The sequence below is a fragment of the Muntiacus reevesi genome, chromosome 1, assembly GCF_963930625.1.
Source record: "Muntiacus reevesi chromosome 1, mMunRee1.1, whole genome shotgun sequence".
Lineage (NCBI taxonomy): Eukaryota > Metazoa > Chordata > Mammalia > Artiodactyla > Cervidae > Muntiacus > Muntiacus reevesi.
Window position 1 is genome coordinate 216,161,306 of NC_089249.1, and position 25,662 is coordinate 216,186,967.

Consider the following 25,662-nt stretch of genomic DNA (forward strand, 5'->3'; position numbering starts at 1 on the left):
CCCGCCCACCACCCCAGCCCCTCCCTGGGGGAGCCTCGGGCATCGCCGAGAGGGATCCCCAGAGCTGGGGGTGGCCCGTTCGCGCGGCGCGGGGCTGCTGGGCCCCTCCTTCCTCCCCCCGCCCCGCCCTGACGCCGCCCAGCTCCGCGGCTCCAGTCCGGGTTTTGCGGCGCCCGCCGGCCCGCTCCCCGGCTGCGGGCTCCGCGCGCCGGCTGGCTCTGTGCGCGGCGCGGCTGGCGCTGCGCTCCGCCCCGGCTGCATTGCTGCGCTCCCGGTGCCCAGGGGAGGCACGCGCCGCTTGCGCCCCGCAGCCGGCCGCCCGGAGGCAGCGCAGTCCGCTGGCATGGGCCCTGGGGGTGACGGGGCCGGGGCTCTGGGCTGAGGCGCTGAAAGGCGCCCTCCTGTCCGCGGGGCCCCGCGCCCGGGCCGCCCGCCTGCCCGCGGCCATGGCCGTCCGGTCCGGCCTGTGGCCAGCGCTCCTGGGCATAGTCCTCGCCGCCTGGCTCCGCGGTTCGGGTGAGTCACGCGCGCGCTGTGGGGAGGCTTGCGGGGAACCGTGCTCGCTAATGCTCGCGGCTCTAGGGGTCCCTGACCCGCGCAGCCGGACCGGGTTGGGAGCCCCCCGAGGCCAAACTTTGCGAGGCGGGACGCGGGGGCCGCCTGTCGCCGCTGCGCAGCTTCCCCGCGCGCTTCCCCGGAAGCCTGGGTTCTGCCAAGTCCAGGAGCAGCTGTCAGCGCGTGGGGCTGGCGAGTGTAGACGCCCCACGCCTCCAGGCGGGGGAAGTTTGCTGGTTGCCTGGCCCCAGCACAGGGTTGGGGGTTTAGATCAACGCCCCAGGGAATCTGACTTGGCCGGTTAGCAGGTGAGAGGGTTTTGACCACATCCCAAGTGCCCAGGAAATTGAGGACGGGGTTTAAGACACGGTTTCCCGGCAGCATCTGCCCCAAACAGCTACTCACAATTCCCAGCTTGGCACCTGGCCGCTGCCCACGTCCGGAACACAGTGTCCTCCTCTGTCCCCGCCACACACTCTCGCACACGCGCACACTCAGGCGTGGAGGCGCATACACCAGCCCCCGAGCCCTTGCAGTCCTGCACAGTCTAAGCACCAGGGTCCGGGGCCCCGGGCTGTGGCTCCTGGCCTTCCTGTGCATAGGGACCAGAGTTGTGTGAGTGGAAGCTCTACCGCTCTCCCCACTCCGTTTCTCTCCACCACCCTTCTCCCTCCCCTCGTGTCCCTTTGCCCACCCTCACCTGCCCCATAACAGCCCTCAGCCCACTCCTGGGGGTGGGAGGAGTTCCCCTGCATCCTTTGTCTCCTCTCCCAGAGCTTCCTTCCACCTAGGCTGAGTTGTTGGGGCCTCCTGATGGCTGCCTGCCCCCCTGCACTTAGCAGAGCTGAGCATCTATGTGGACGGGAGGGGGTCATTTGTGTGATCAGGGGGGCATGGAGCTTGCCCTAGCAATTCTTGATTCTTGCAGCTGAGACCCTGGGGGCTGCCGCTGAGCCTGGCCAGGCCATTGTTAATCCCAGGGGTGTCAGAAGGGAGCACTGGGGTTCCTGAGAAAGGAAGCCAGACTGAAGAGGAATGAGTGAAAGCTCAGAAACCAGCCTGATGATTGAGGCCGATGTCTGTTTCCTTCAAGGGTCTCTGCGTATTGCATCCTCATCCACTGGCTAGCCGCCCTCCCCACCCTGCCCCCCTCCCTCACCCCATCCACCTTCCATCACCCCAGCATCCGCCCACCGAATCCTCACTTTAACAAACCCCTCTGCCCCCTGACCTCCCCTCCTTATCTGGGAGGTTGCACTGCCACTGGCTGTGTGTTCCTGTTGCACACACGTGCGTGTTAGGAGTATGTGTGCATCGCTCAGGGGGCACGGGTTGAACCACTGACCGTGGTGAGCTGGGGGGTATTCATGCTCCGCGCACAGGGGAGGTGTTGCTAGATACTCGGTAGGGGCCCAGGGCTTGTTTACTGAGTCAGATGCATGCAGGAAGGTTGTGTGGTCATATCTGCATGTCACCCACGTGAGCACGTGTGAGGGCTCTGGGTTGGCATGTGTGCCCTGGCGATGACGGGGGCTGGTGATGTGTGCAGCCTGGGTATGCGTGTGGCCAGATGAGCGTGCGTGGCGGCAGGCCTGCTGCACGTGTGTGACGGTTGTGAGCAGTGGCACAGGTGAGCATGTGTAGACGAGAGGGTGATGGGTACTGGTGAGTCCGGGTGACGCAGCCCCGGCGGGTGCTGCATGGATCCCTCAGGAGGACACAGAGTCCAGGAACTGCATCCCAGGGCCGTGGGGCACCTGTTGGGGCCTCATGCAAGGTTGCCCAGGGTGCTGGCGGGTGGGCACCAGTGCCGCAGGGCTGCCCTGGAGCAGAGCCTGCCTCTGGCATCAACCCTCAGGCCTGCGTGAGGGGCTGCTGAAGGGCATGGGGTCCTTCTTGTCATCTGGGGCCCCTTTACTGCTGGCCCCCGCAGGTTCCAGGCACATGTGCCCAGCAGGCTGGCCCTGCGCTGACCCTGGCTCCTCCCGCATCGCCCATTCAGCTCCTTGGCAACAGCAGCCAGTGAAAAATGGGTCTGAGGGAGGGACAGTCAGTCAGGCTGCAGGGGGCGCCAGGGGCCAGCAGGACCAGAGCCTCCTGCTCCCCAGGCCAGGTGCCCACCCTCTGTCTAAAGCCTGTCCCTTGGCACACTCACCCAGGGGGCCCTCTCTGTGCCCCCACACGCAGAGACCACATGTCTCACAGGCTTTTCCCATTCATATCCGCTCACGCAGCTGGCACCTGCCTCCCCGCCCCTGTGGGCTGCACACACCTGCCGGCCTCCTGGTCTCAGATCTCTGCACACCTGAGTGGAGGGGCCCACGGGGAACTGGACCTCCTGAAAGGGGGGACTGGGGGGCATCCCTGAGCCGTGGTCGCTTCCTCAGCCCCTCTCCCACCTACAGGGTTGATCCAGACCCACTCTCCACCCCCCGTCAGCTGGGGTCGTTGGTTGCTGGGAGGGGGTCTTCATTCTTCAGGGCTAAGAGATACCCTGCTCTCAGTCACCGTGCCTTGGGAGGGGCGTCTGCTCTTTGGTGGCCCCCCAGGCACCCACAGGAGAGGGCTGGTCCTCTGGCCCTCCTGCTTCTCCTGCCCTGTGCTGGGAGGAACTTCCTTTAGGAGCCTGGGGACTGGCACTGATGCAGGTTCCAGACCCCCTACCTAGAGGCACTGATGGACCTGGTTCCTAGGAACAGCCAACTTTGGCCTCAGCCAGGAGCCAGGGGACTTCCCAGGTGGCGCTAGTGGTAAAGAACTCACCTGCCAGTGCAGGAGATATAAGAGACACAGGTTTGATTCCTGCGTGGGGAGATCCCCTGGAGAAGGGCATGGCAACCCACTCCAGTATTCTTGCCTGGAGAATCCCCATGGACAGAGGAGCCTGGTGGGCTACAGTCCATGGGATCACAAAGAGTTGGACATGGCTGAAGTGACTTAGTAAGCACGCACAGGGGCCAGGACTCCCCCGTCCTTACAACCCTTTCTCTTGCCTTGTGCTGCTCTGGGCCCCAGATCTGCAGACTGAAGCCATGAAGTCTCAGAGGCAGAAACTGCCCTGAGCCAGGGATGACGAACTTCTCCAGGGGAGGGCCCTAGTGCTGGGCTTGGCTGCCTCCTGAGAACAACTGTACACACACACGCACACACACGCACATGCATGCATGCACACACATGCGCGCGCACACACACCTCATGCACACACACACACACACACACACTGTTTCATGCACATGCCCAGACCTGCTCTTTCCAGGCCAGCCTTCTCCTGCTGTCTGTCCTCCCAGGCCCCCTCCCCCTTTCCCCCAGCCTGGGGCGGGAAACCTTCGAGTCTCTCTTGGCTCTAACCTTCTCCTTCACGCTTCATGTCTAATCCGTCACCAGGTCCTCCAGCTCAGCCCTCCTTGTGACTTTGCTCGTGTCCCTCTCCTCCTTTGTCCTCCCCACCCCAGCCCTTTCCCCCTCACCTTTCTCACCTGGGCCGGTGCCATGGCCACCCCTCACTCCTTCCCTCCTCTGCATCCTCTGCCTAGACTGATGCCGCTGGTGCCCAGGCTAGAATGCACGAGAACGCCTTCTGTGGCACCTCAGTGGCAGCAGGTAAAGTCTGAACCCCGAGCCCAGGAGCCCTTAGGGGAACGCCTGCAGCACACACATCCCTGGGCGGACATGTTGGCAGGCTAGGTGTCCTCCCTGACTGTGACCGCTGGCGGGCTGGCCATCTGCACTCCCAGACAAGCTCTGGCTTCCACCCACTGTACTTCCCTTGCCTTGCAAAATGTGGTGCCCCCTCCCGCAGCCAGCCAGCCCCGATCCCCATCCTATACCCCAACATCCTCAAATTCCGGTCAGGACCAGGCCAAGCCCTCGCTGCTGCTACTGGTCCCCACTGTGCTCATCTCAGCCTCCAGCTTCAATCCAGCCCCCTCCAAGAGGCCTCCTTCACTCCTCATAAGACCCGTGTGGGGGCCACGGCCCACTGGAAAGCTCCAAGTGGGCTCCAGGACAGAGGTACTGATTCTTCAGCCCTGGAGTGGCCTGGGGCAGCTGCCAGAGGCATCTGGGGCGGGGGAAGGGCACCTCCTCACTCATGCCAGGGCTTCCCACAAGTATTGCCATTGTCGATGGCACCATGACCCTGTTCTCAGACATGCTCTGAGTCGTGGCCAGTCAAATGCTTATTTCTCTCTCTATTTCCTCTGCTTGAGTTTGAGTTCTCTGGCTAGGCAGGGGGGCGGCGGGGTGGGAGCTGTGGCTGGGGAGTGGGGAAAAGTTTGCTCTGTCCCCTCGCAGCTCTCTTTGTCCCGCCCCCCCACCCCCATCCCTGTGCCTAAACACACACTGTCCTGCTCCAGGGAGGCCAGCCATGGCTCCTGTCCAGGGCCAGCACCAGCTAGCTGATGGCCCCACACAGATGGCAAACCAGCTCACCGGAGGCTGTGTGTTGTAGGTCCCTCACACAGGTGCACCCATGTCTATGGAACAGGAATCTTGCCCGCCCCAGCCCTCCCAGACATAGATGTTCCCAGGTGGGTGTCATCTCATGTGAATAATGTAATTTTGGGCCCCGAGCCTGCAGACTCTAGCCCCTGGAAGGTGGGGCTGAGGGGCACCCCGCTCTGGTGGTGCCACCCATGCTGACCCTGACCATCTGTCTGAGTGGCCTCTTCCTTGGGCCCCACCCTGATGCTCAGGCCTGGTGTTGACACCAAGACTGGAGGCTCTGTGAGCACCAAGCAGGGCTCCCAGTTCCCAGACCCAGCAGAGCCCAGCCCCGGGCCCCAACCCTCCTCACCACCCAGATGGGCGCCCAGCTTCCTGCAGTCAATTCTGCTGACCCAGCTCTCCACTCCCCTTGTCTGCTCACATGAGAGTGGCACTGAAGGGTCCTCCTGTGGCTCAGATGGTAAAGAGTCTGCCTGCAATGTGGGAGACCCGAGTTCCATCCCTGGGTCAGGAAAAATCCCCTGAAGAAGGAAATGGCAACCCACTCAGTATTCTTGCCTGGAAAAATCCCATGGATGGAGGAGCCTGACATGCTATAGTCCATAGGTTCGCAAAGAGTGGCACACGGCTGAACGACTTTACTTTTACTTCCTTTCCTGCCTCTGGGGAGCCTGTAAGGTGGAGTGAAAAGGGCAGGGCTTTGGAGGCAGGCGGGGCAGGCAAGTTTCAGTCTAAGCCACCTGACCTTGGATGAGAACATTTTGCTCCCCAGCCTGTTCCCACCTTTGGAGAATGGGGTCACCCCTGCTCCCTGGGGTTAGAATAACGAATTGATGGGCAACACTGAGGGCCCAGGTGGACCCCAACATGGAGCAGGTACCCGTGTGCCTCCTTCCTCCATCTTCCCTGCATTTTGAAGGGAAGTGAGTTAGGACAGGGCGGGGTCTTAAGCTGTGTCAGGCCCCAACCTCGTATATAAGAGAGAAGACCATGTCTGTATAAGCTGTTTCGCCTCCTGCTGCCCCTGGGAGAAGTCATTGCTTCTAGATGGAAGAAGCCTCATCTATGCTCACACCACCCCTCACAGGGCGCCTGGTTCAGACACTTGATTCAAACACCAGTCCCCACAGTGTGCAAAGAACTTTGGAGCTTCTGTGAAGACGATGATTTGGGCCCAGTTTGTCCTGGATCTGTGGTGACCAGCAGAACATGGCAGCAAAGCAGGGATGGGCATCCTAGATGCAATTCAGTTCTGGTTCAGACTCTGCTGTTGGTGCTGTGTGACCTTGAACAAACCATTTAACCTCCCTGGGCTGTCTTCCTCTGTGTGCTAATGGGCTGGGCTGGGCGGGATCACTACTGGGGGCTATACCCAGACAGGCTGCCTCGTAAGCCTGAGATAGACTGTGCCCTCAGCAGCAGGTTCCCTCAGGAACTGTTCTCACCTGCCCAGCACCTGCCAAAGCCACCACCCACGCTGGCAGCAGCTGCCTGTGTTGCCTTGGAGCCAGGTGGCTGCTGCAGCAGGGCCGAAGGTGACTGTGACACAGAGGTGGGAGCTGGGAGTTCCAGCACCCTGGCAAGGAAGCCAGGTCCTGTTTAGCTGGTTGAACACCCCCCAGTGGCAAAAACAGGCCTTCGCAGGATGCCCAGAAGGTCAGCATGCCAGTGCCTGAGGCGTACCCACTTCCCGGGGACTGATAGAAGATGCTGCAGACAGCCTTTGGCCCCCTAGGAGCCAGAACCCCAGGCATGTGTAGGAGGTGGTAGGGTGGTTGAGCTGGCAGGCTCTGGGGTCTGGGTTTGGACCAGGGCTCCGAGGGTGAGGCAAGGGAGGGGCCTAGGGTGCAAGATTTAAGTCGTGCAAGTGCAGGGTCTGCCCCTGAGAGCAAAAGCTGCCTTATATCTGTGCTCTCGACACCCTCTGCCTCGCCCTAGTCCTGGCCATGGATTATTCCTTCATTTCATGTCTCTAAAATATCATGTGTGCATGCGTGCTAAGTTGCTTCAGTCGGGTCCAACTCTGTGTGACCTCGAGGACTGTAGCCTGCCAGGCTCCTCTGTCCATGAGATTCTCCAGGCTGAGTGGGTTGCCATTTCCTCCTCCGGGGGATCTTCCCGACCCAGGGATAGAACCCGCATCTCTTATGTCTCCTGCATTGGCAGGAGGGTCCTTCACCACTAGCGCCACCTAGGAATCAGCCAAAATATTATAAAAGGACCTAATTCACAGGGTCCTTGTGTGGGTTAGGCAGACTGATGCATGCCTATCCTGGCATACAGAAGGTGCTCAATAAATGTGAGCAATCGAGGTGACGGATATGGCAAAGGGCACTGTTCCTTCCTCTCCTCTCCCACAGAGAGTGGGGGAGTCCTCCCTCTTTGTGGGAGAGGGTGCAGCTAGGGGTCCAGGAAAGAGGACAGAGGCCTGGAGATAGGGGCTGGCCTGGTGTCTTTTCTCTGCCCCCTTTGAGGGATGACAGGGGTAGGGCGGTGATCAGAAGTCCCCTGCCCCTCCCTGTCTCCAGAGGGAGAGTGGTCATTGGCTGGGCCATCCCAGCCCTGTTTGAGATGGAGGAGACAGGGAGATTCATGGCCATCAGGAGAGGCCTAAGTCGCAGCTACTCCCCAGAGGAGGCCACAAAGGGCATAGCTGATGTCCCACTTAGATGGGGGAGGGGACTCAACCCCCTGCCTGTCCACAGTGAGCCCACCAAGGCCCCGTGTCCTGATGGTGAGTCCCCCAGATTCAGGCCCCTCCCACGCCAGGATGTCAGAGCCGTGTCCCTCTGGAAGGCTCGGGGTCACCTTGAGCTCCAGGCGAATGCGTGGCCGAGGTTTGGGGAGGGGCAGTCAGTCTAGACTGACCCTTGGGGAGGGAGCTCTGACCCCTGTAACCCACCCCTACCGTAGACCTCCCCAGCCAGGGTGGCAGGTGGGAGTCCCCCGTGCCCCACCCCAGCAGGTCTAGCCCAGCGCCTGCAGGGAGACACACCCCGATTTAGACCCTACCCCTTCCTTACTGGAGCACAGACCAGATGGAGTTGAGGGGCTGTTGGTTTTTCCCATATCCACATCTTTCCAGCCCCTCTCTCCCCCTCCCCCACCAAAATAAAAAAGGGGGATGACGGGCACTGGCAGGTAGGAATGGTTCCTTATCGTCCCAGCGTGACCGGAGCCTTCTCCTCTTCCCAAACAACCCCCACCACGCTGTCCGGGATAGCTCGGCGGGCGGGGGTCCGGGGCTAGCGCAAGCCTCCCGCTGGGCGGGCGAGCTGCTGGGCACGTGAGCGGCCTGGGGCGGCAGGTGCCCGAGCCAATGGGAACCCGAGCCCAGGGATTAGCAATTAGCCGCGGGCCCTGGGGAGGGGCGCGCCCCGGGGCCATCCTGGGAGAAGGGGCGCCGAGCGTCCAGCTCCGCGGCCTGGACCCCGGCCCCCGTCCCCCTCGCCCGCCCCCGCCCGGCGCGGGGTAATGAGTGCGCGGTAAACTCGGTGGCCGCGCGGGGAAGGGGCGGGATCCCTCCGCCCGCCAGCCCGCCCGCGGCCGCCCGCCGGATTAGCGGCTCTTTGTTCGGGGCCTGTTAACAAGTTCCTGGCTGAGCGCTCGGCTGCCGCCCGGGGAGCAGGCGTCCGGCCTCCGGGCAAGGCGGCCTCTGCGGCTCCTCGGTTCCCGCGCTCGCCCGGCTGTAGCTCTCACCCCCGCCGCCTACCCCTGGGTCCCCAGAGAAGTGGCCGGGCGGTGGGCCCCTCTGGCGGTCTGGTGGGGGTAGCGCTTCCAGAGCCGCCCCCCGGGTGACCTCGCGGCGGAGAGGAGGAGATTGCTGGAGCACCTCCCGTAGGCGTGCGCCGCTGGGGTCCGTCTCCTTTTCCAGATGAGGGAGGGCACGGCTTCCCGAGGCCCCGCGTTGCCATCCTAGGCAGGCCTGGGGTTTCAGAATGGGGCTTGGATGTCTCCTCTTCTGCTAAGAGGATTTGAAGCCTGGGGCGGGAATAGGAGGAGGCTTCGGTGTCTAAACTGTCACATCTGTGGTCATAATTACCTTGGCGGTGGTAGGAAACGTGTCCAGTGCTGGACTCTACCGGCATCCTGTGATCAGAACCGCAGGACCACCCGGGAGGTAGGTGAGGTTAGTCCCATTTGTTAGATGAGAACACTGAGCCTCAGAGAAATGGCAGAGCTGGGACTTTGCTACTGCTCGGCCTCACCTCCCCCACCCGCACCAGCAGGGAACAGAGTCCCACATGTCCGTTTACTGTCAGGGCCTTGTCTGGGTCCCATGGACTTAAAAGCCCACTGGAGAGTCACGGGACCTTGCTTCTCTGCATGATCTTGGGCTAATCCGAAGTCCGTGTGTGTGCTAAGTCTCTTCAGTCGTGTCTGACGTTTTGTGATCCTATAAACTGTAGCCAGCCAGGCTCCTCTGTCCATGATATTCTCCAGGCCAAGAACACTGAAGTGGATAGCCTTGCCCTCCTCCAGGGGATCTTCCCAGCCCAAGGATCGAACCTGCGTCTCTTAGGTCTCCTGCATTGGCAGGCAGGTTCTTTACCACTTGCTCCACCTGGGAAGCCCTAATCCCCTGTCTCCCAGAGCCCATTTCCCGCCTACACCCTGCCTCTTCAAACCCCCTGCCTCTAGGGGTACAGGCTCTTTCTAAACCTGGGCTGGGATGTCCGGGCCACAGGATTTTAATTATAAAAATCCCTGGGGGGTCAGCTTTCCGACTTAGCCAGGGCCACACATAGAGGATGACTGGGACTGTTCAAAACAACTTTCTTACATGAGATGGAATCTTGTGGGAAGCTCCCCCAGATAGTTCTTGACTTCACCTTCTGGGGCCACAGTGACTGGATTCTCCCTTTTCAGTTACTTAATACAAGACCCCGTCTGCCCTTTCCCAGGTCAGGCACCTCCTGTCCACACAGCTGTTCCTCATGTAGCAGGTTCCAAGTCCCCTTCTCTATCCCTGACGTCTTTGTTAGTTTCTCTGGATATCAGTCCCAGGAGGGCATTCCACTTGACATAATACCCTGGCATGGATTGTCATAGGATACTAAGTGTGTCTGTTGCAAATATTGAAAAGCCCAGCCCAAACGGCTTAAGCAAAAAAAGGGAACGGGAAGGATTTTTTGCCACGGGTAACTGAAAGGCCAGGGGTAGCTCTGGCTTCAGGCATGGTTGGATCCAGGGAAAACGTGTGACCAGGATTCACCCCTCATCTCTGCGCTGGCGGGGGAGGGAAGTGTTGCTGCCACTCTCCAAAAACCTTTCCTCTCAAAGTCCCAAGGGAGCTGCCAGGACTTACCAGAGCTACATCCTTGCAGGCCCAATCCAGGAAAAAAAATAGAGAATCTCTCTTCCCTTAGCCATTCAACAAATGTCCTGGTCTCTCCACATTGTTCCAACTCAAATGCTGTCGGAATGAGCCAGTTCCCCACAGCCAGTGGTTATGGTCGTGCAGGTTAGCTTGTGCCCAAGCCACCTATGTCACTGTCCTCTTACCAAGGCTGTTTGCCACCACTCACAGCTTCTTGTCCAGGGAGAAGGGATGGGCACAAGATCCTCAGATTTAACCAGTATGCTATCAGTGCATTTTATCCAAGTATTTAATAAAAATCCTGACCAGCTCAAAGGGCACAGCCTGAGGCTCAAAGGTAAAGACCCAAGTGTGGACCAACATTAGTCATTTAATCGGCTGTGTTAGAAAACAATGCTGGCTATTCCAAAGATTTTGTGTTCCCTTTAATGTGTTATCACCTGGTTTGTGCATCTACATTTGCAGATCTTGAGATGTTTTATCAGGTACCTGGCTGAAGTCCAGGCACACTGTCTCCAGTGTGATAGGCCTAACCTATCAGAGCAGTAACTCTGTGATAAGGTAAGATGGCCTGGTGTGACAGGTCTTTGGGGGTCCTATCTTGTCTCCCAGTGTCCCTGCTAGCCTTGGGCATCTGAAACTGGCTCAGATGTGCTACCAGAATCATGCCTGGGGTCTGCATCAGGTTCACCAGGATGTGGCTGTTGCAGTGGACAATTGTTGGGTTTGTATCTGTCCAGCTTCCATTCCTAGCCCCACCGGGACCCTCTGACCTCTCCCCTCATACAGGCATGGTCAGTGTTCAGCAGGGCCCTTCATCTTGAAAGCAGGGCCCAAGTTGGTTGGTAAATTCCTTTTCCTGGTTCCTTTCCTGCTTCAGAGCCTGCTTTTTAAGCCTCTTTCCCCTTCTCTCAGCAACCTACTTTCTCACTAGAACTTCCCCCTTGTTGCTTAAATTTGTGAGAATCGACTTCTGTTGCTTACACTCAAAGAACATAACTGACGCATCCACTGAATAAAACTTTTTTGTTTCTTGAACCACAGTCGGCTCATCTCCTGCCCCAGGACTGCTGCAGGCCTGTGCCTGGACCTGGGGTGTGTTTTTTTAGGACCTAGAGACCTGAGTTCATTCACAGCAACCACTCAGCCTGTCCTGATCTCGCCTCTTGCCTTCGGTGCTTTCTTACTGTTTATCCTGCCTCTCCACTTCAGTGTCCTCAGGTGTAAAATGGTAGAGTGGAGAGACGGGCCTTCCAGCACCTCCCAACCAGTCAGAAGGCCCACCCTTTCTTGGGCCTCCTCCTCCAAGCCCCTCCTGCCCCAAGTTGTTTTGGCATTTCCCACAAGCCTCTGCTGGGCCTGAGCTTAGGCTTCCCAGCTTGGTTCTCCATTCCATGCCTCCCATCAGTGGCACTGTTTTTGTTTGGTGGCCAACTTTCCATGTTGGGCATGTTTGGTTAGAATATACTGCCCTGACACTTTCTGAGAGTGCTTTCCTTCAGATCTTTTGGGATCACACAGCCAGAGGCCCATCTTTGAGACCCACTCAATCTTCTCAAGACCCCTTGCTTTTAAGACTCCTGGCTCCACCGAGGGGGCTTGTCTTTGGGGTGAGTTGCCTGAAGCCTGGCACGCATAGGCTAGGATGCCCTTCGGAGGGTGGTCAGCCTCCTCTCCCCAGCAGTGGTGTGCTGGTGAATGTTTAACAGTTGGCTCTCCGGGAAAGTGCGGGACAGAGCTGCCAATTTCTATGGTGTAAATACTCCCACGATGGCCTATTTCAAGCTACCAATGTGATGTTGACCAGCTTGCAAAATTCCAGAAATTTTAACAACAGGCTCTCCTAAGCCAGGATGAGCTGGCTTCAGCACACTGCTTTCCCCCGGTCACCCCAGCCCTCTGAAGAAGTGGTCACAAAAAGGGAGTGATGATAGCTCCTTAGGCCTCTCCCCGCTGGACCCATTGACCTCCTCAGCTCTCCAGTGGACTGTGGGATGGGGTGTCAGGCACTCAACGGTTAAGAGTCAGGGCTCTGAAACAGAATCCTAAACTGGGTGACCTTAGATCGGTGATTTCAGCTCTCTGAGAATCTCTAGATTTCTCATCTAGAAAATCTGGATAATGAAAGGCTTCTACTTCATAAGGTTGTGAGGATGGAATGAGTTATTCTGTTTGGAACACTTAGCCCAATGCCAGACCCAGGCTGGATGCTCTATAAATGGGAGCTGCTGCAGATGCTGCGTGGACATTGACGGGGATGCTCACTCTTGGCCTCCCTCTGTGACACCCCCTTAAGCGGTGGGGGGAGCAGGTTCTTGGTTGACAACAGTGGCAGGGAGCATCAGGGCAGGACCCTGCAGATCTAGAATCTTGGGAAGGTGCTCCTTCGGGGGTGATGGGCATTCATGAGGAGGCCTGAGAAGGAAGGTTGATGTAGTGAGAGATGCCTCATCCAGAGGGCTTCACCAGGTGTGACTCCTGAACAGCCTGGAAGCCAAGGTGGGTTCCCACGACTTGCAGAGCAGAGAGGTGGTGGGGGCCACAGCAACATTCAAGAGCCCAGACAGGCCAGGCAAGGACAGCCCATCTGCTGACCTACAGACTAGATTGTGGCTTCAGAGCTGGCCCTGGCCACATCGCTTCCTCTGTTCCCAACTGTGGGTGTCCCAAGGCCGGAGGAGGAGAGGGACTCTGCCTGAGACCTTAGCGCTGGCCAGACAGTGACGGGAGGGGAGGGAGCACACAGGCATCCTCTGGCGACAGCGTGTGCACAGGGGAGCAGGAGGCACAGCCTGGCTGAAGCAGACGGTGCCTGTGGGGGACCAGTGAGCGACAGGGCTGGCTACATCGTTGAGCTGGGGAGTGACAGGCAGTGAGCAGTGCTTAAGGAAGATTAATCTGGCAGCACATGGAGGATGGATGAGAGCAGAGAGAGGCTGGAGGCAAGGAGACCAGCCAGGAGGCTGCAGCGGTCATCCAGGCAAGAAATGACGAGGCCTCCCTTCTCAGGGATCAGGCAGTGGGGATGGAGTCAGAGAGATGGATGTGGGAGACATTTGAAGGGAGGAGCCACTGCATGTTGCATGTAGAGGGTGAGGGGTGGGAATGAGGCAAACATGATTCAGAGCTTTCAAGCCTGGGAAAGTGATGTCAGAAGCAGAACAGGGATGGGGAGCCTCAGCACGGGAGAAGCTGCAAGCGGGCTTTACAGAACTGTGAGCTTCATCCTGCCAGGCCCTGCCTGGAGCATGGACATCAGTCAGGGACTTTGGTCACAAGTAACAGAAACTGGTTCTAGCCAGGTGAAGCAAAGAAAGTGTAACCGGGGTGGTCAGGGCTGGCAGATCCAAGGGGTAACCGACGGAGAGACAAAATCATGTCCTGGAGAGAAGTCCTCAAAAGGTCAGGGCGATGATGGGGCAGTCCTGTGTAATTCAAGGCAATGTAGGCAGGAGGGGGAAGTGGATTTGCTTTGTTCTGTGTAGCCTTAGAGGGTAGGGTCAAGACCAGCAGGTCAGACATGAGAGACTGAGAAAGACCTTCCTAACAAGCAGTGACACCTGTGGCCTTGGCAGGCAGGGAGCTCCCCGTTGGTGGGGCTGTTGAAACAGACTCTGTGGGGACCTGTCAGGGAGACTGTGGAGTGGTAGCAGGCGGCCTTGGTGAGGTCCCATAGTAACGGGGAAAGGGTGGACTTTGGAACTGTCTTGGCCTCCACCCTCAGCCCCACTCTTACTGGTTGGCCTTGAGAAGCGCCTTACCTTTGGGAACTGGGCTATCTGGAGGGATGACCTCACCTCATGGAACTTTGTCATTTCTTTGGTGTCCATTATTTTGACTACTCGGCACACGTCACCGGCATAGCAGTCTTCTCTAGGTGACCTCCTCTCCAACACCTTGGAGAGGTCCTGGTGGATCTGTCAATCAGGGGGCCCCACCCTCCTCCTAGAAAACACCTGACCAGGCTGGCAAATCCTAGTGGAGATCTTAGGCACGTTGATTGGTCCATAGTGGCCGTGGGACCTGGGCTAAGCCAATCAGGATCCTTCCCATGGTTTTTCCCACCTGGCAGTGGAGGACCCCTCCTTTCTCCCTCTGGGATTGGCAGCTGTGAAGATGCAGGCAGAGATGTTGGGTCACTGGCAGCCATTTCCCCCTTGTATGGAGGGAGCCTGGCTGCAGAGGGGAGTAAGGCCAACACATAGAGACAGGCAGGAGAGGGAGGTGTCTGGTGGCCCCAGAGACTCAGGAGCCCGCAGCTCTCCCCTCAGTCCCGTGAACTGCCCCCCAGCCTTCCCAGCGCTTGAGCCAAGAGCTTGCTGCTTTAGGCCTGTGCCAGCTTGGTTGGATTTCAATGCCCTGTACCTGAAGGGACCCAAGCACCAGGTCTCAGGAGGAAGATGTGACAATGGGGACCAAGTACCCACCCAGAGGTGGCTGGGTGGCAGCGTGCAGGGCGTGGCAACCTCACATGGCAGACATTCTAGACGATAGTAAGTTCATATACAACTCCAGATTTGGGGGTTCCCTTGAAAAGTTGGATCTGGGCGCTGAGAGCCCATTTTCCTGGGGGGGCAGGGGCTGGGACCTGGCTACCTCCTTGACCGGTGTCTTTTGCACCATTTTTTGACCTCTGTCTTTTGCACCCCTGCCCCCAGGCAGCCTGAGGCTGCATTCTTACACCAGCACAACACCAAGAAGTTATGCGGAAGCCTTCCTCCCCTCCCTTCCGGCTCTAGAGCCTGCGTTTGGGGCCTTAGATTTCACCTCTTCAGTAGAGGTGGCAGCAGCTAGTCAGGTGGAAGAGTCTAAAAGCTTATGGGAAACCTGGGACTGGCGCTTTGAGGGGCATGGAGGCCAGGAAGTGGAGATGCAAGGCCCGTTCAGAAGGAGCTGGTCACTGTGAGCTCGAGTTCTGTTGTAAGGGGTGACTGGGGAATGGCTGCGGCTGAGATGGAAATGGAGGATTGGGAGAGTGATTCTGAGGAAGCCAGAAGGAGGCCACAGAGAGAGCCCAGGAGTCCGGGGAGGAGTTTTGAGGATAGGGTGGCAGCTATGAGGAGGGCTGCAGGGAAGGCCCCTGCAGATGAGGCCTGGAAGGCGTGTGTGCGCATGCCCATGAGCGAGTGGCACCAGAAATTGGTGCCCGAGTTCCTGTGCCCAGAAGCATGAACCAGGCTTAGAGAAAGGGACGAGACCGGTGGGCAGGGAGTAACGGCCACTTGGGATCTGAAGAGCTTCAAGAGAAGGACATTAGAAGCCAGAAAGGGATCCTCGAGGGCTTTGGAGCAGGAGCCTGGTTACAGAGAGCAGAGGCTGGATGGTTGAGGTTGCTCAACGCTTGCAAAGTTCTTGCACACAGCTCTCTGCAGGCAGCCTCAGAGGGGAAGTGACTGCCTGAGTCACACGTGGCCCCCGCAGGCCAGGTCCCAGCCCCAGGCCCTCTGAGTGCAGATCTGTGCCCAGAAGGCCCTGTGCGCAGAAGGCCCAGGGCCCCAGGGAACTTTTGAGGGAAGCCAAGAGGATGGACTGGGGGACAGGGCTGAGTGAAGATGCGAACACATCAGTCATTAAGTAAGCATTGATGAGGACCTACTGCGGACCTACGGATACTCACTGAGCAAGGCGAGCGCCATCACTACTCTCATAAAAAGTAGACAGACTCAGATCATGAGGAATGCTTTCCAGGATTTGGAAGGCAGGCAGAGAGGGCCATGTGACCTGTGACCCTGGGTGAGCTAGGTGCAGGCATGTTGTCTGGCATATTAGCCTGGATGGTCAGGCCTTTCCAAGTAGGTGATCTGTGAGCTGAGACCCTAATGACAAGAAAGAGCCAGCCATGTGAGCAGTGCCCCAAGGTTGGGAAGAGCATGATTTGTGGAGGTGCACTGTGATCCGGGCACAGGGAAGTATGAACTGGGTGGAGAGGAAGTGTGACTTGTCTCTGTGCTCATTTATGCCATGTGCCCCTCAGCTTCCTGAAAGGTGCAGTCAGAAGAGCTGAGTGATTAAAGTCCCTCTGAAGGCAGATCAAGAGAGCCCAAGCTGGGACTGGTTGCACAGCACCCTGGACTGGGAGTCAGGAGACCTGAGTCCCAGGCTGCTCTTAGTTCAGAGGGACCCACTCTCTGCCTCATTTGGGAAATATGGAGGATGACCTGGGCCTGGGCTGCATTGGTGCTGGACCCAAGGCCTTAGAATGGAGAGCAGGAGCCGGGTGAGGGTGGGGAGGAGGGAGGATGTGGGGAGAAAGTAGGACAGGCCCCTTCAGCACCACCTTGCTGTCTCAAGGCCTCCAGTTCCCACTGCCTCCCAGTGTCAGATATGACTCTCTAAAATGAGCTAGGGAAGTCCAATGCGGTCGAGAATCATGCCCTTCTTGAGTACTTTATTATATAGAGAATCAAGGTAAAATTCATATAACATGAAATTAGCCATTTTTAAGTGCACAATTTAGTACGTTCACAATGTTATGCAACCATCACTTCTATCTAATTCCAAAACATTTTTATCAGCCCCAGGGGAGACCCCATTAGCTGTCACTCCCCCATTCCCCCCTCTCCCCAGCTCCTAGCAAACCCTAGCTTGCTTTCTGTCACTACAGATTTGTCTATTCTGTGTATTTCATGAGAATGGAATCATACGATGTGTATCTTTTACTATCTGGCTTCTTTGACTTAGCATGATTTTGAGGTTCATGCAGGTTGTAGCATGTAGCAGTGCTTCATTTCTTTTTATGACTAATTAACGTTCCATTGTATGGATAGATGGCATTTCGTTTATCCTTTATCATCAGCTGATGGACATTTGGGTTGTTTCTAGTGTTGGGGCTATTGTGAATAATGCTGCTCTGAACATTTGTGTGTGAGTATTTGTTTAAACACCCGTTTTTAGTTCTCTTGGGTATATACCCAGGAGTGGAATTTGCTGGGTCATATGGTAATTCTAGGTCTAATTTCTTGAGGAATCACCAGACTGTTTTCCTCAGCAACTGCACCATTTTGTGTTTCTACCAGCAGTGCATGAGGGTTCCAGTTTTCCACATACTTATGCTTATTTTTGAAATCATTAAATTCTTGCAAAAATTGTTTTTCTCCTCTCCTGGTGCCCAGCTTTACCAGTAGCCTGAATTCATGTTTATGTTCATGAGGCTGCCACCAGGCCAGCCAACCCTGCCTGGTGTGGGTTACATGGCCCAGGACTGGCATCAAAGGGCAAGTCAGGGGGGTGGGGACAAGCGGGGGCACTCGGCCCTGCAGTGGGTCAGGTGAGCTGTCAGGGAAGGGCCAGGCCTCTCGCTGCCCTCCCGTGCCCGATCTCCCCCCACCCTGCCTCCCTCCTCCACACACGCCCCCGTGGGGAGCTGCCCTTGCCGCCCCGCGCTCCGTTTTGTGTGTGTGTCTCGTCACGGGGATAAATGTAGCTACAAACAATGCGGCGGGCTGGGTGCTAATTTGTCAGACGCAGTGCGTGGCTGTGTTTCCGAATACATTAACATTTTCACATGAAATCATTTCAATTTTTAGTGATTAAGAAGTATTTGTTTTAAAGCATTAGGGTGTTGACTGCAGGCCTAGGGGGCTGTTGGGGGGGAGGGCGGGGGAGCCCCCGGGTGTGACGTCATTCATAGGTACAAGCAGAGATCACACCAGTCAGTGTCCCACACCCACCCGTGCCCACCTTGGGTTTCCTGGGTGTGATGCTGGAGGTGGCAATGAGGGGACAAGTCTCAGGACCAGGGGGTGGAAACCAGGCCCCTTAACCTCAAGTAGCAGCCTGTCACCGACTTAGCTTTTTGCAGCACTTAGGTGCATTGGAAGACCCTCTTTACTGACATGTGTTCTTCTTTTCTACGTCCACCCTTATGTTAGGACATAAGATTCTCCAGGGGCTGTGGCCCTCCCACTGCTCACTGTGTGCCCTGAGCCTGGAGTAATGCTGGCACTTAGTAGAAGGTCAGTATGTGTCAGATGGGTAGACAGACAGGCAGGAGAGAGGACAGATGGGTGGACAATGAAGGGGTGGGTAAATGCATGGGTAGACGGATGGAGGAATGGGAAAGGGGAGGATAGATGATAGTTCAGGGGGCCAGAAGACCCCTCACTGTACTGTGCATCCTGCTATCCTTGAGTCAAGCTGTCTATGGGACTTCAGGACACCAGCCCTCTCAGGCAAGTCACCTCTGCTGGGCCAGGCTTCCTGGCATCTGGGAGGTACCCGGTCATCAGCACTAGGGCTGGTACCCACAAGCCTCTGACCCCCAACTCCCTCATCATGCCCACTCTTGAGAGCCTGTCCGTGCCCCCTCTCCAAGTGAATGGGAGCCACTGAGGGTTCCCTAGGGCTGTGGACAGACCAGCTCCTCCAGGGACCCAGCTTCTGCCCGTCTTCTTGACCAGGGATGCTCTCCTTCCCTCCCAGGGCCTTCCAGGCAGGGTGGCCCTCCCCAGAGCAGCTCCCAGGGCAGCTGAGGTCTGGGCATGAACCGGGGACATGTTCACTGACATGTGTGTGTGACAGGACATGCTCAGAGCCTGGCCATGTGGAAATCAGGCTCCTGCAGGCTTCACTCCGGGGGGGCCACACAGGGGACCCTTTGTCCCCCTTGTGCACCACCCGAACTTCTGTGGCCCTGCACCCCACCCCCATACCCTCAGATCATCAGACCCCTCCCCCACCCACCCCAGTGAAAGGAAAATAACTGGAAGCTTTTATCGTTCAGCAGAAGCAACATCAGAAAACAATTATTGTTTTAATTACCTGCTGTCGCCGTACAAGACAGGGAGGTTGTAAAATGCGATAAAATCTTTCATGTTAATGGACTGCCAGCCTGGGCCAGGGTGCGATTTATGGGACTGCAGCTGGCAACTCCAGTCAGCTGGTATGGAGTCCCCCCAGGCCCCTTCTCCCCATCCCTGGGGCCGGGTCTCCAATGCCAGGGTGTTGTCCATCACCTCCTACTGAGACACAGCAGGGGTCCTTGCATCAAAGCCCAGGAGTGCTCAAGAGTGTCCTGGGGGGCTACGTCCCCTAGAGGGTGAACCTAGGGTCGGCCCCTCTTTCCACTTCCGGGAAGTCATGCCAGTGATGGGCCAGGGCTGGCACATGGGCCTGTCCCCCTAAAATATCCTCCAGCCACATGAGATCAGTGCCCTGGGTACCATCTTGGACTCCTGTGCTGCCCAGAGCCAGCCCTCCCCACAACCCTACAATCTTGCACCTTCTCCTCCTCCAACCCCCAAGACCCCCCAGGGTCTGACTGCCACCTCCTTGAAGAGGTCTTCCCCTATCCTGCCCTCACCTGGCCCAGCCCCACTGCTGTGCCTGCATCTTCCCAAAGCGTGCTGTGGCACAGCGCTGCTCAGAAACCAGCCTGTTTTGTGCTAAACATCTTTACACATTGTCTCATCGAAGCTTCACAACAGACCTCTGAGGAGGCGCTGTCATGATGCTCCCCATTTTACAGCCATGGAAACCGAGGCATGGACATGTCAAGTGTTTGGCTGGCAGTCTGATTTCAGAGGGCTGGTCTGAAAACTATGTGGAGTAGCAGTTGTGGAATGCTTGGAACAGTGCCAGGAATAGAGTTCAGGCTCCAAACGTTTTAGCTCTAATAATAATTCTTGTTGTAACATTGCGGTTCTACCTGGAGCAAGTCACTTGACTGCTTTCGTTACACCTCACTTTCTCATCTGTACAATGGGGACAGCAATCGCCTATCCTATATGATGCTATCGTGAGAGGGTCAAATAAGCCACGCGTGCGGCTCAGGGCAGAGTGTGTGATGAGAGCTCAGACCTGTTAGCTGCTGTCCTTCCTGTTGCCATGGTGATAGTGGCAGAAGTTGAGGCTGTGAAGAGGAGTTGAGTCCACATTATGCGAGGCCCCCCATGGCACACTAAGGAGTCTCCTCCAGCCATCCCAGTCTTCTCCAGCCAGCCATAGTGGGGAAGCTGTTGGAGACTTTAAATCCAGGAAACCACGTGATCAGGCTTTAGAAGGATCATGGTGGCCCAGTGGCAGATCAGTGGGTGAGGGAGCAAAGCCCAGTACCAAGATGGTCCAGATGAGGGCTGACGAGGCCTGCACCCCAGACTTGGCAGAGTTCCAGTCACAGTGAAGGTGGACGGGCAGGGCTTGTCACTGCCTGGTCAGAGGAGGGGTGAGAGGAGCATCAGGGGTCTGCACGGGGCTGGCCTCTGCGGAGACTCATGCTTCTTTAGATCTTCTCTTCTCTGCCTGGTGCCAAGCACCGAATGGCACAAGTGGTGATCACTCCCGCCTGGAGGACATGGTAGTTGGTTAAGGCCCAGGGAGCAGCAGGAACAGCTGAGTAGGAAGGAGCCCAACTTGAGAGAGTTTTCAGGTTATTCCCACGGACTTGAGTGGGGCTTACTCTGGGCAGCCTCAGGGGCCTGACTTCGTCTCCAGATAGGTTCAGGTGCAGGCTGAGTGCAAATCTGCCCTGGGTGAATTTGCTCATTGATTCATTCACTCACCCACTCATTTGTTAATTTCTCAACTCAGGTCTTCAACGAATGATTGTTGAGCATCACCTCCACTGGGTGGTGGGGGCGGGTCTCATCCAGACCCCAGGGATGCCCAGAAGTAGGGCGGAGCCTTACCCACACCTTCCACATATAAGTGTGTCTGGTGGAGGAGATGGGCCACGAGCCAGTGAACAAATGAAGAAATGAAATAATTGCACGTTGTTGGAAGTGCGGAGGAGAACAAAGAAGGAGCTGAGATAATGGGTCCTCCCCACTCCCTCCTTTTCTCAGGCCCTGTCCTGACTGCCTATGAGAAGTGACCCAGCTCCCCAGCCCTGCTGAGATGCATGGCTGACATTAGCAGGCCATCCTGCCCAATACGTCTCCCTGTCTTCCCTGGATTACTTCCCCCGTTTTGGCCATCTCTTCAGAACTCTAATATATTCCCCAGAGCCCAGGAGGGGCCATTCATTTAAAGATCTTTCTGTGGAGCCTTCTCCTCAGAGGACCCTGAGGGGAAGAAAAATGCCAGCAGAAGACGAAAAAGAGAGCAAGAGGGATCTGACTTCAGAACTCCCAAGCAGCAGCACAGAGGCAGAGGGGAGCAGGGCTCTGCCCACTTAGAGACATATCTATCCCGGCTTGTGAGTGCCTCCCACCCTCTTGCCCTCTGCCTACACCCCTGCAGGAGTCTGAGCTCCCCCACCCTCCCCTCTGCAGGAGAAGGTCTCCCCAGGGACTGGGGGATGGTTCCCTAATTACAATTCAGTTTGCCAGTGTCCCTCCCCGTTCTCTGAGGAGCCACGCGGGCGCTGTGAGGTCTCCGGCGGGGACCGCCTCGGTGTGTTCCCCTCCTGTAGTGGGGCCAGAGTGGCTGGCAGGCTGGGCCCGCCCTGCAACAGGCGACAGTTCCAAGGCAGTGCAGTGTGAGAGGTCGACAGAGGTGCTCTGGGCCCTGGTTGGTGTTCACATGACTCTCTAGGCTGGGAATTATCACCTGTTGGGGATTTCAGGTGGCAGCCACTTCTCATGAAAACAATAAGTAGTTCCAAGTCCTCTCCTGGTGCTGTGGGCCACCCTTGCACTCTGCAGGCACTGTGACCCGGGAGAGAGGTGATCTCAGGGTGACTTGGTTGGAGTGACAGATGTTCCTGTGCCTCATGTGAGCCTGGGAATGATGCCTGTGGCCAGGGTTGGTTTGCACACCTGGACATCAGCATTGATGTGACTGAACAAGTGTATGCCCTTGGGTGAAGAGGTGCCTTCATGCATGCTTGGAGAGTATGGAGGCCTGCTCCACAAGGCCCATTCAGGGGCTGCCTGCTCTTCTCAGTGTGAACGGTGGCTGCCTGCCTGGTCCACTGCATGCTCAGTATATGAGATTCAGAAGACCACTCCCAGGTGGAGGCAGCTGGGCACCCTGCCTGTGGCTGAAAGAGGTCTTCATCCAGGATTCTCTAAGCACCCTGGTCCAAATTTCAGGAAATTCCCTGATCCCCTCCCAACATTTCCAGATGCTCTGGGGCCTCTGATCCATTTCTCTTATGTGCTGGCATTTCCCTGCCTGGCTCCATCCCCTTCCCTCCTGTCAAACATATGAAATCACTGGGTTTCTCAAAGAGCAGCGCCAAGTTCCTCCTCAATGTGCAGGTGTGCAAGTGAGTGTGGAGGGAAGTATGTGGGGGCAGGGTAGATACTTCTGAGCCTGAGCCTGGGTGTAGAGGCACCAGCATCAGTATAAATAGGTGCCATGATAAACGTGTGTGTGTGTGTGTGTGTGCGCGTGTTCTCCAGTTGCATGTATCCTAAGTGTTCTGGAGTGTGAGTTCCACATATAAGTGTGTCTAAAAACCAGATTCATCTGGAATTTGAAGCAACCATCTTATCGTTGATATAAAGCTGACAAAGAAGGGAAACAAAAGGTCTGAATGAAAAAACAGTCTTCTGGATAGAAAAGTGTAACGTGTGCTCGGCCAAGAATTGGAGCTAATCTTTTTTTTTTTAACATTTAAATAAAAGATCTGGAAGAGACTGTGTACAGTGAAATCACCAAGTTTGCTGCTAAATCTAAACTCTCCTGGGTAGAAGTAACATGCAAGGCTGATGAGGGATAAGCTTTAGGAAACTCTTATCTTGACAGGCAACAGGCTGGGCGGAGAATGGCCAGCAAGTTTGTTTGGGGAAAAGGATGTGGATGGTGTCTAATGGAGGGTATTTGAAGCTTCTTTCCTAAAGAGAGATCCAGAAGGGCAATAGAAGCCTGGATATGGTTGGGAAGGGAATTTGAAGTGAGCCAAAAATATTCTCTACTCCCAACACATGAGTGAGGTATATATGCATCCAGCGTTCTATGTGGTCCTGTCTCCTTAGGGGAGCACCAGCCCAAGACTGAGGGGACCCTGGGCTTTATTACAGACTCACATAGTCTGGGAAATTTATTTCCCTTCCTTGACCCTCAATTTGTACATCTGTGAAATGCAGGTAATGATCCCTGGGGGCCTCCTTCACAGAGTGGGAGAGACTGAGATCTCACCCAGTTGATGATGTGTAGGTAACTGTAAGTTCAGTGCAACTGTGCGTGGTTGTTATTGAGAGAGTTGTGATGAGAAGGAAACTGTCATATAGAATCATTCTAGCCCACCCGGGACACCTTCAGTGTACAAAGAGAGGCTAAGAGGGAATATGGTAGAAATCTATAAAATCAGAAAGGGCATAGAGGAGGGAATACAGCTCCTTCACTAAATCCCAGCCTGACAGAATGAACCCCTCTCCATTCCTCACCCCCCCACCAAAACGCAAGAGAGGGAAGTTTAAAACCGATAACAGGAAATCCTGCTGCACTCAGCAGGGAATAAACTTTGAAAATCATTTTCCCTAGAGGTGATACAGGCTGGAAATACAAATTGCTTCCAGAAGGGTTTAGATAGGTTCATGGATAGCAGAATCAGTGTAGTTCTTGGGCAAAATTAGAATGTTAGGAGGTCTCCACACTGTGGGGATGATGTCAGAGAGAAAGTCCCCAGCAGAGCCAAATGCCTGGGCCAGATCTAACAATACAGTCCCTGTGTGTGAGAGAGAGAGGGAGGGGGGAGTCTGCGTTTAGGACTAGCTTGTTCCTCTCTCACCAGTCCACCTCTCTTCTGAAGCTCCCTTTATTTCCTCCCCAGTCCATCACCCCCATTGCTGTTCCACACCCTCATAAACTCCATCCCCTGAGTTCCTTAGCCCTGCTCCCAGAATTCCATTCTTATGCTGATCTGTGTCTCTAGCTTGTCCCTGCCATCTCACCCGTCATCACACAGTACCCACCATCCTCCTCTGTGTATTGTCTCCTAGCACAGGTGCCTTGCCTGGCACTGCCCATGAGCCGGTGAGGACTAGAATCTCCTGCCAGACCTTCCAGTTAATGCTATTGGCATTACAGCTTCTCTCCCCGGCTGCCTGCCCAGAGTCCGTCTCTGCCTGGCTGCCTCTCCCTGGCTCCCCAGCAAAGGCTGGCTGAACAGAGGCTGATGTTCAAACCCTTCAGGGACCCACAACCCTGGAGAGCTTGGGCACATTAGGATGGACTGATATCTGCACTGGGGACAGGGTCACCATCAAGGAACAGGCCTTGTTGGGCCTGTGCCAGGTTATCTATCTTGTGCAGAAGGTCTTGGGGGACTAGGATTAGCAGGGGAGGCAAGGTTATGGAGTCTGCTTCCTCACTGTGGTTCCTAAGATGCTTTGAGCCCTTTCCAAGTCACTATGGATGGACTGAGTAAGCTAGCTGTGAGCTCTGTTTTAGCACCACGGATAGCGGTCCTGGGTGCAGCAAGGATTTCAGCACCGTGGACAGTCCCATGCGGTTTCTTGGCTGGCTTTCGGGGCCTGCCTCTCCGACCTCTGCTACCTTCCTCTGCCACCATCTCCAGAGAAATCATTGATCCATTTGCCAAGATTCATTGGGCACCTACCTACTGTGTGCCAGTTTTAGATGCTGGCAACACATTAGGGGATGAAGCGAACATTTTCCCTGTGGAGCCTCCATTCTCCCAGGTGAGGACTCCCTACACCATAGGCTCCCACTGACGTCCCCAGAGCTTGTTCCAGGAAAGGTGGCTGTGTAGGATGAACAGATTATGCTTCTTACAAACCTGATTCTGCAGCTTACCTCTGGTGGAAGGGGGATGGAGAGGTAGGAAATAGGGATTTGTGAGGCCAATTCAGAGGGTACTTTAGGATCTGGAAACCCAGTGTGACCCACTCGGGCCCCATGAGTCCCCAGTGCCTATGGAAATAAACCTGTCACTCAATCCATTGGTAAAATGTTCCTGATCCATCTTGCCAGTTCTATCATTTACTCTCTTTTTATGCTCCCTATACTCCAATCAAACTGGAGTCTCAGTTAAGAATCTTTTGATTATAATATGACAGAAAACTGAACTCAAGACTTAAACAGTCAGTGGATGTTATTGACTCTTGTAACTGGAAAGCCCAGAAGTATGGCTGACCTCGGGCAAGGTTTGGTCCATTGACTGAAGCAATGTCACTCTGGAACTACTCTCTCTGTTTCTGGGCTCTGCCTTCTCTGGTGTTGGCAACATCCTTGGCCTCCTCAGGGCAGCCCCCAACAGCTCCATACTGTCCCTGTCTGGGACAGAATGACCTCAGCAGCCCAGCGCCTGCACCCTTGCCCCACACCATTTAGGAAAAAGCTTCCTTGACCAGCTCCCATGCCTCTCTCAAATCATTCCCCAGCCAGGGAAGGAAAGATGATTGGTTTAAGCCAATCAAAGCCTACTTCCAGAGCTGGGAAGGGGGGTCATTTCCTCCAAAACCACATGACTGAATATGGATCAGCAGGAGATC

The 25,662-nt window shown here is 56.2% G+C and overlaps 1 protein-coding gene across 1 annotated transcript in view; it reads left to right on the forward strand.

The window, feature by feature from the left end:
- Positions 1 to 366: 366 nt before the first annotated feature.
- The window catches only part of UNC5A (unc-5 netrin receptor A), a 64,478-nt gene continuing 39,182 nt past the window's right edge, over positions 367 to 25,662 (forward strand). The window contains exon 1 of the mRNA XM_065934671.1: positions 367 to 516. Within this exon, the coding sequence (XP_065790743.1) occupies positions 447 to 516 (70 nt within the window). The 5' untranslated portion in view covers positions 367 to 446. The remainder of the gene's footprint in view (positions 517 to 25,662) is intronic.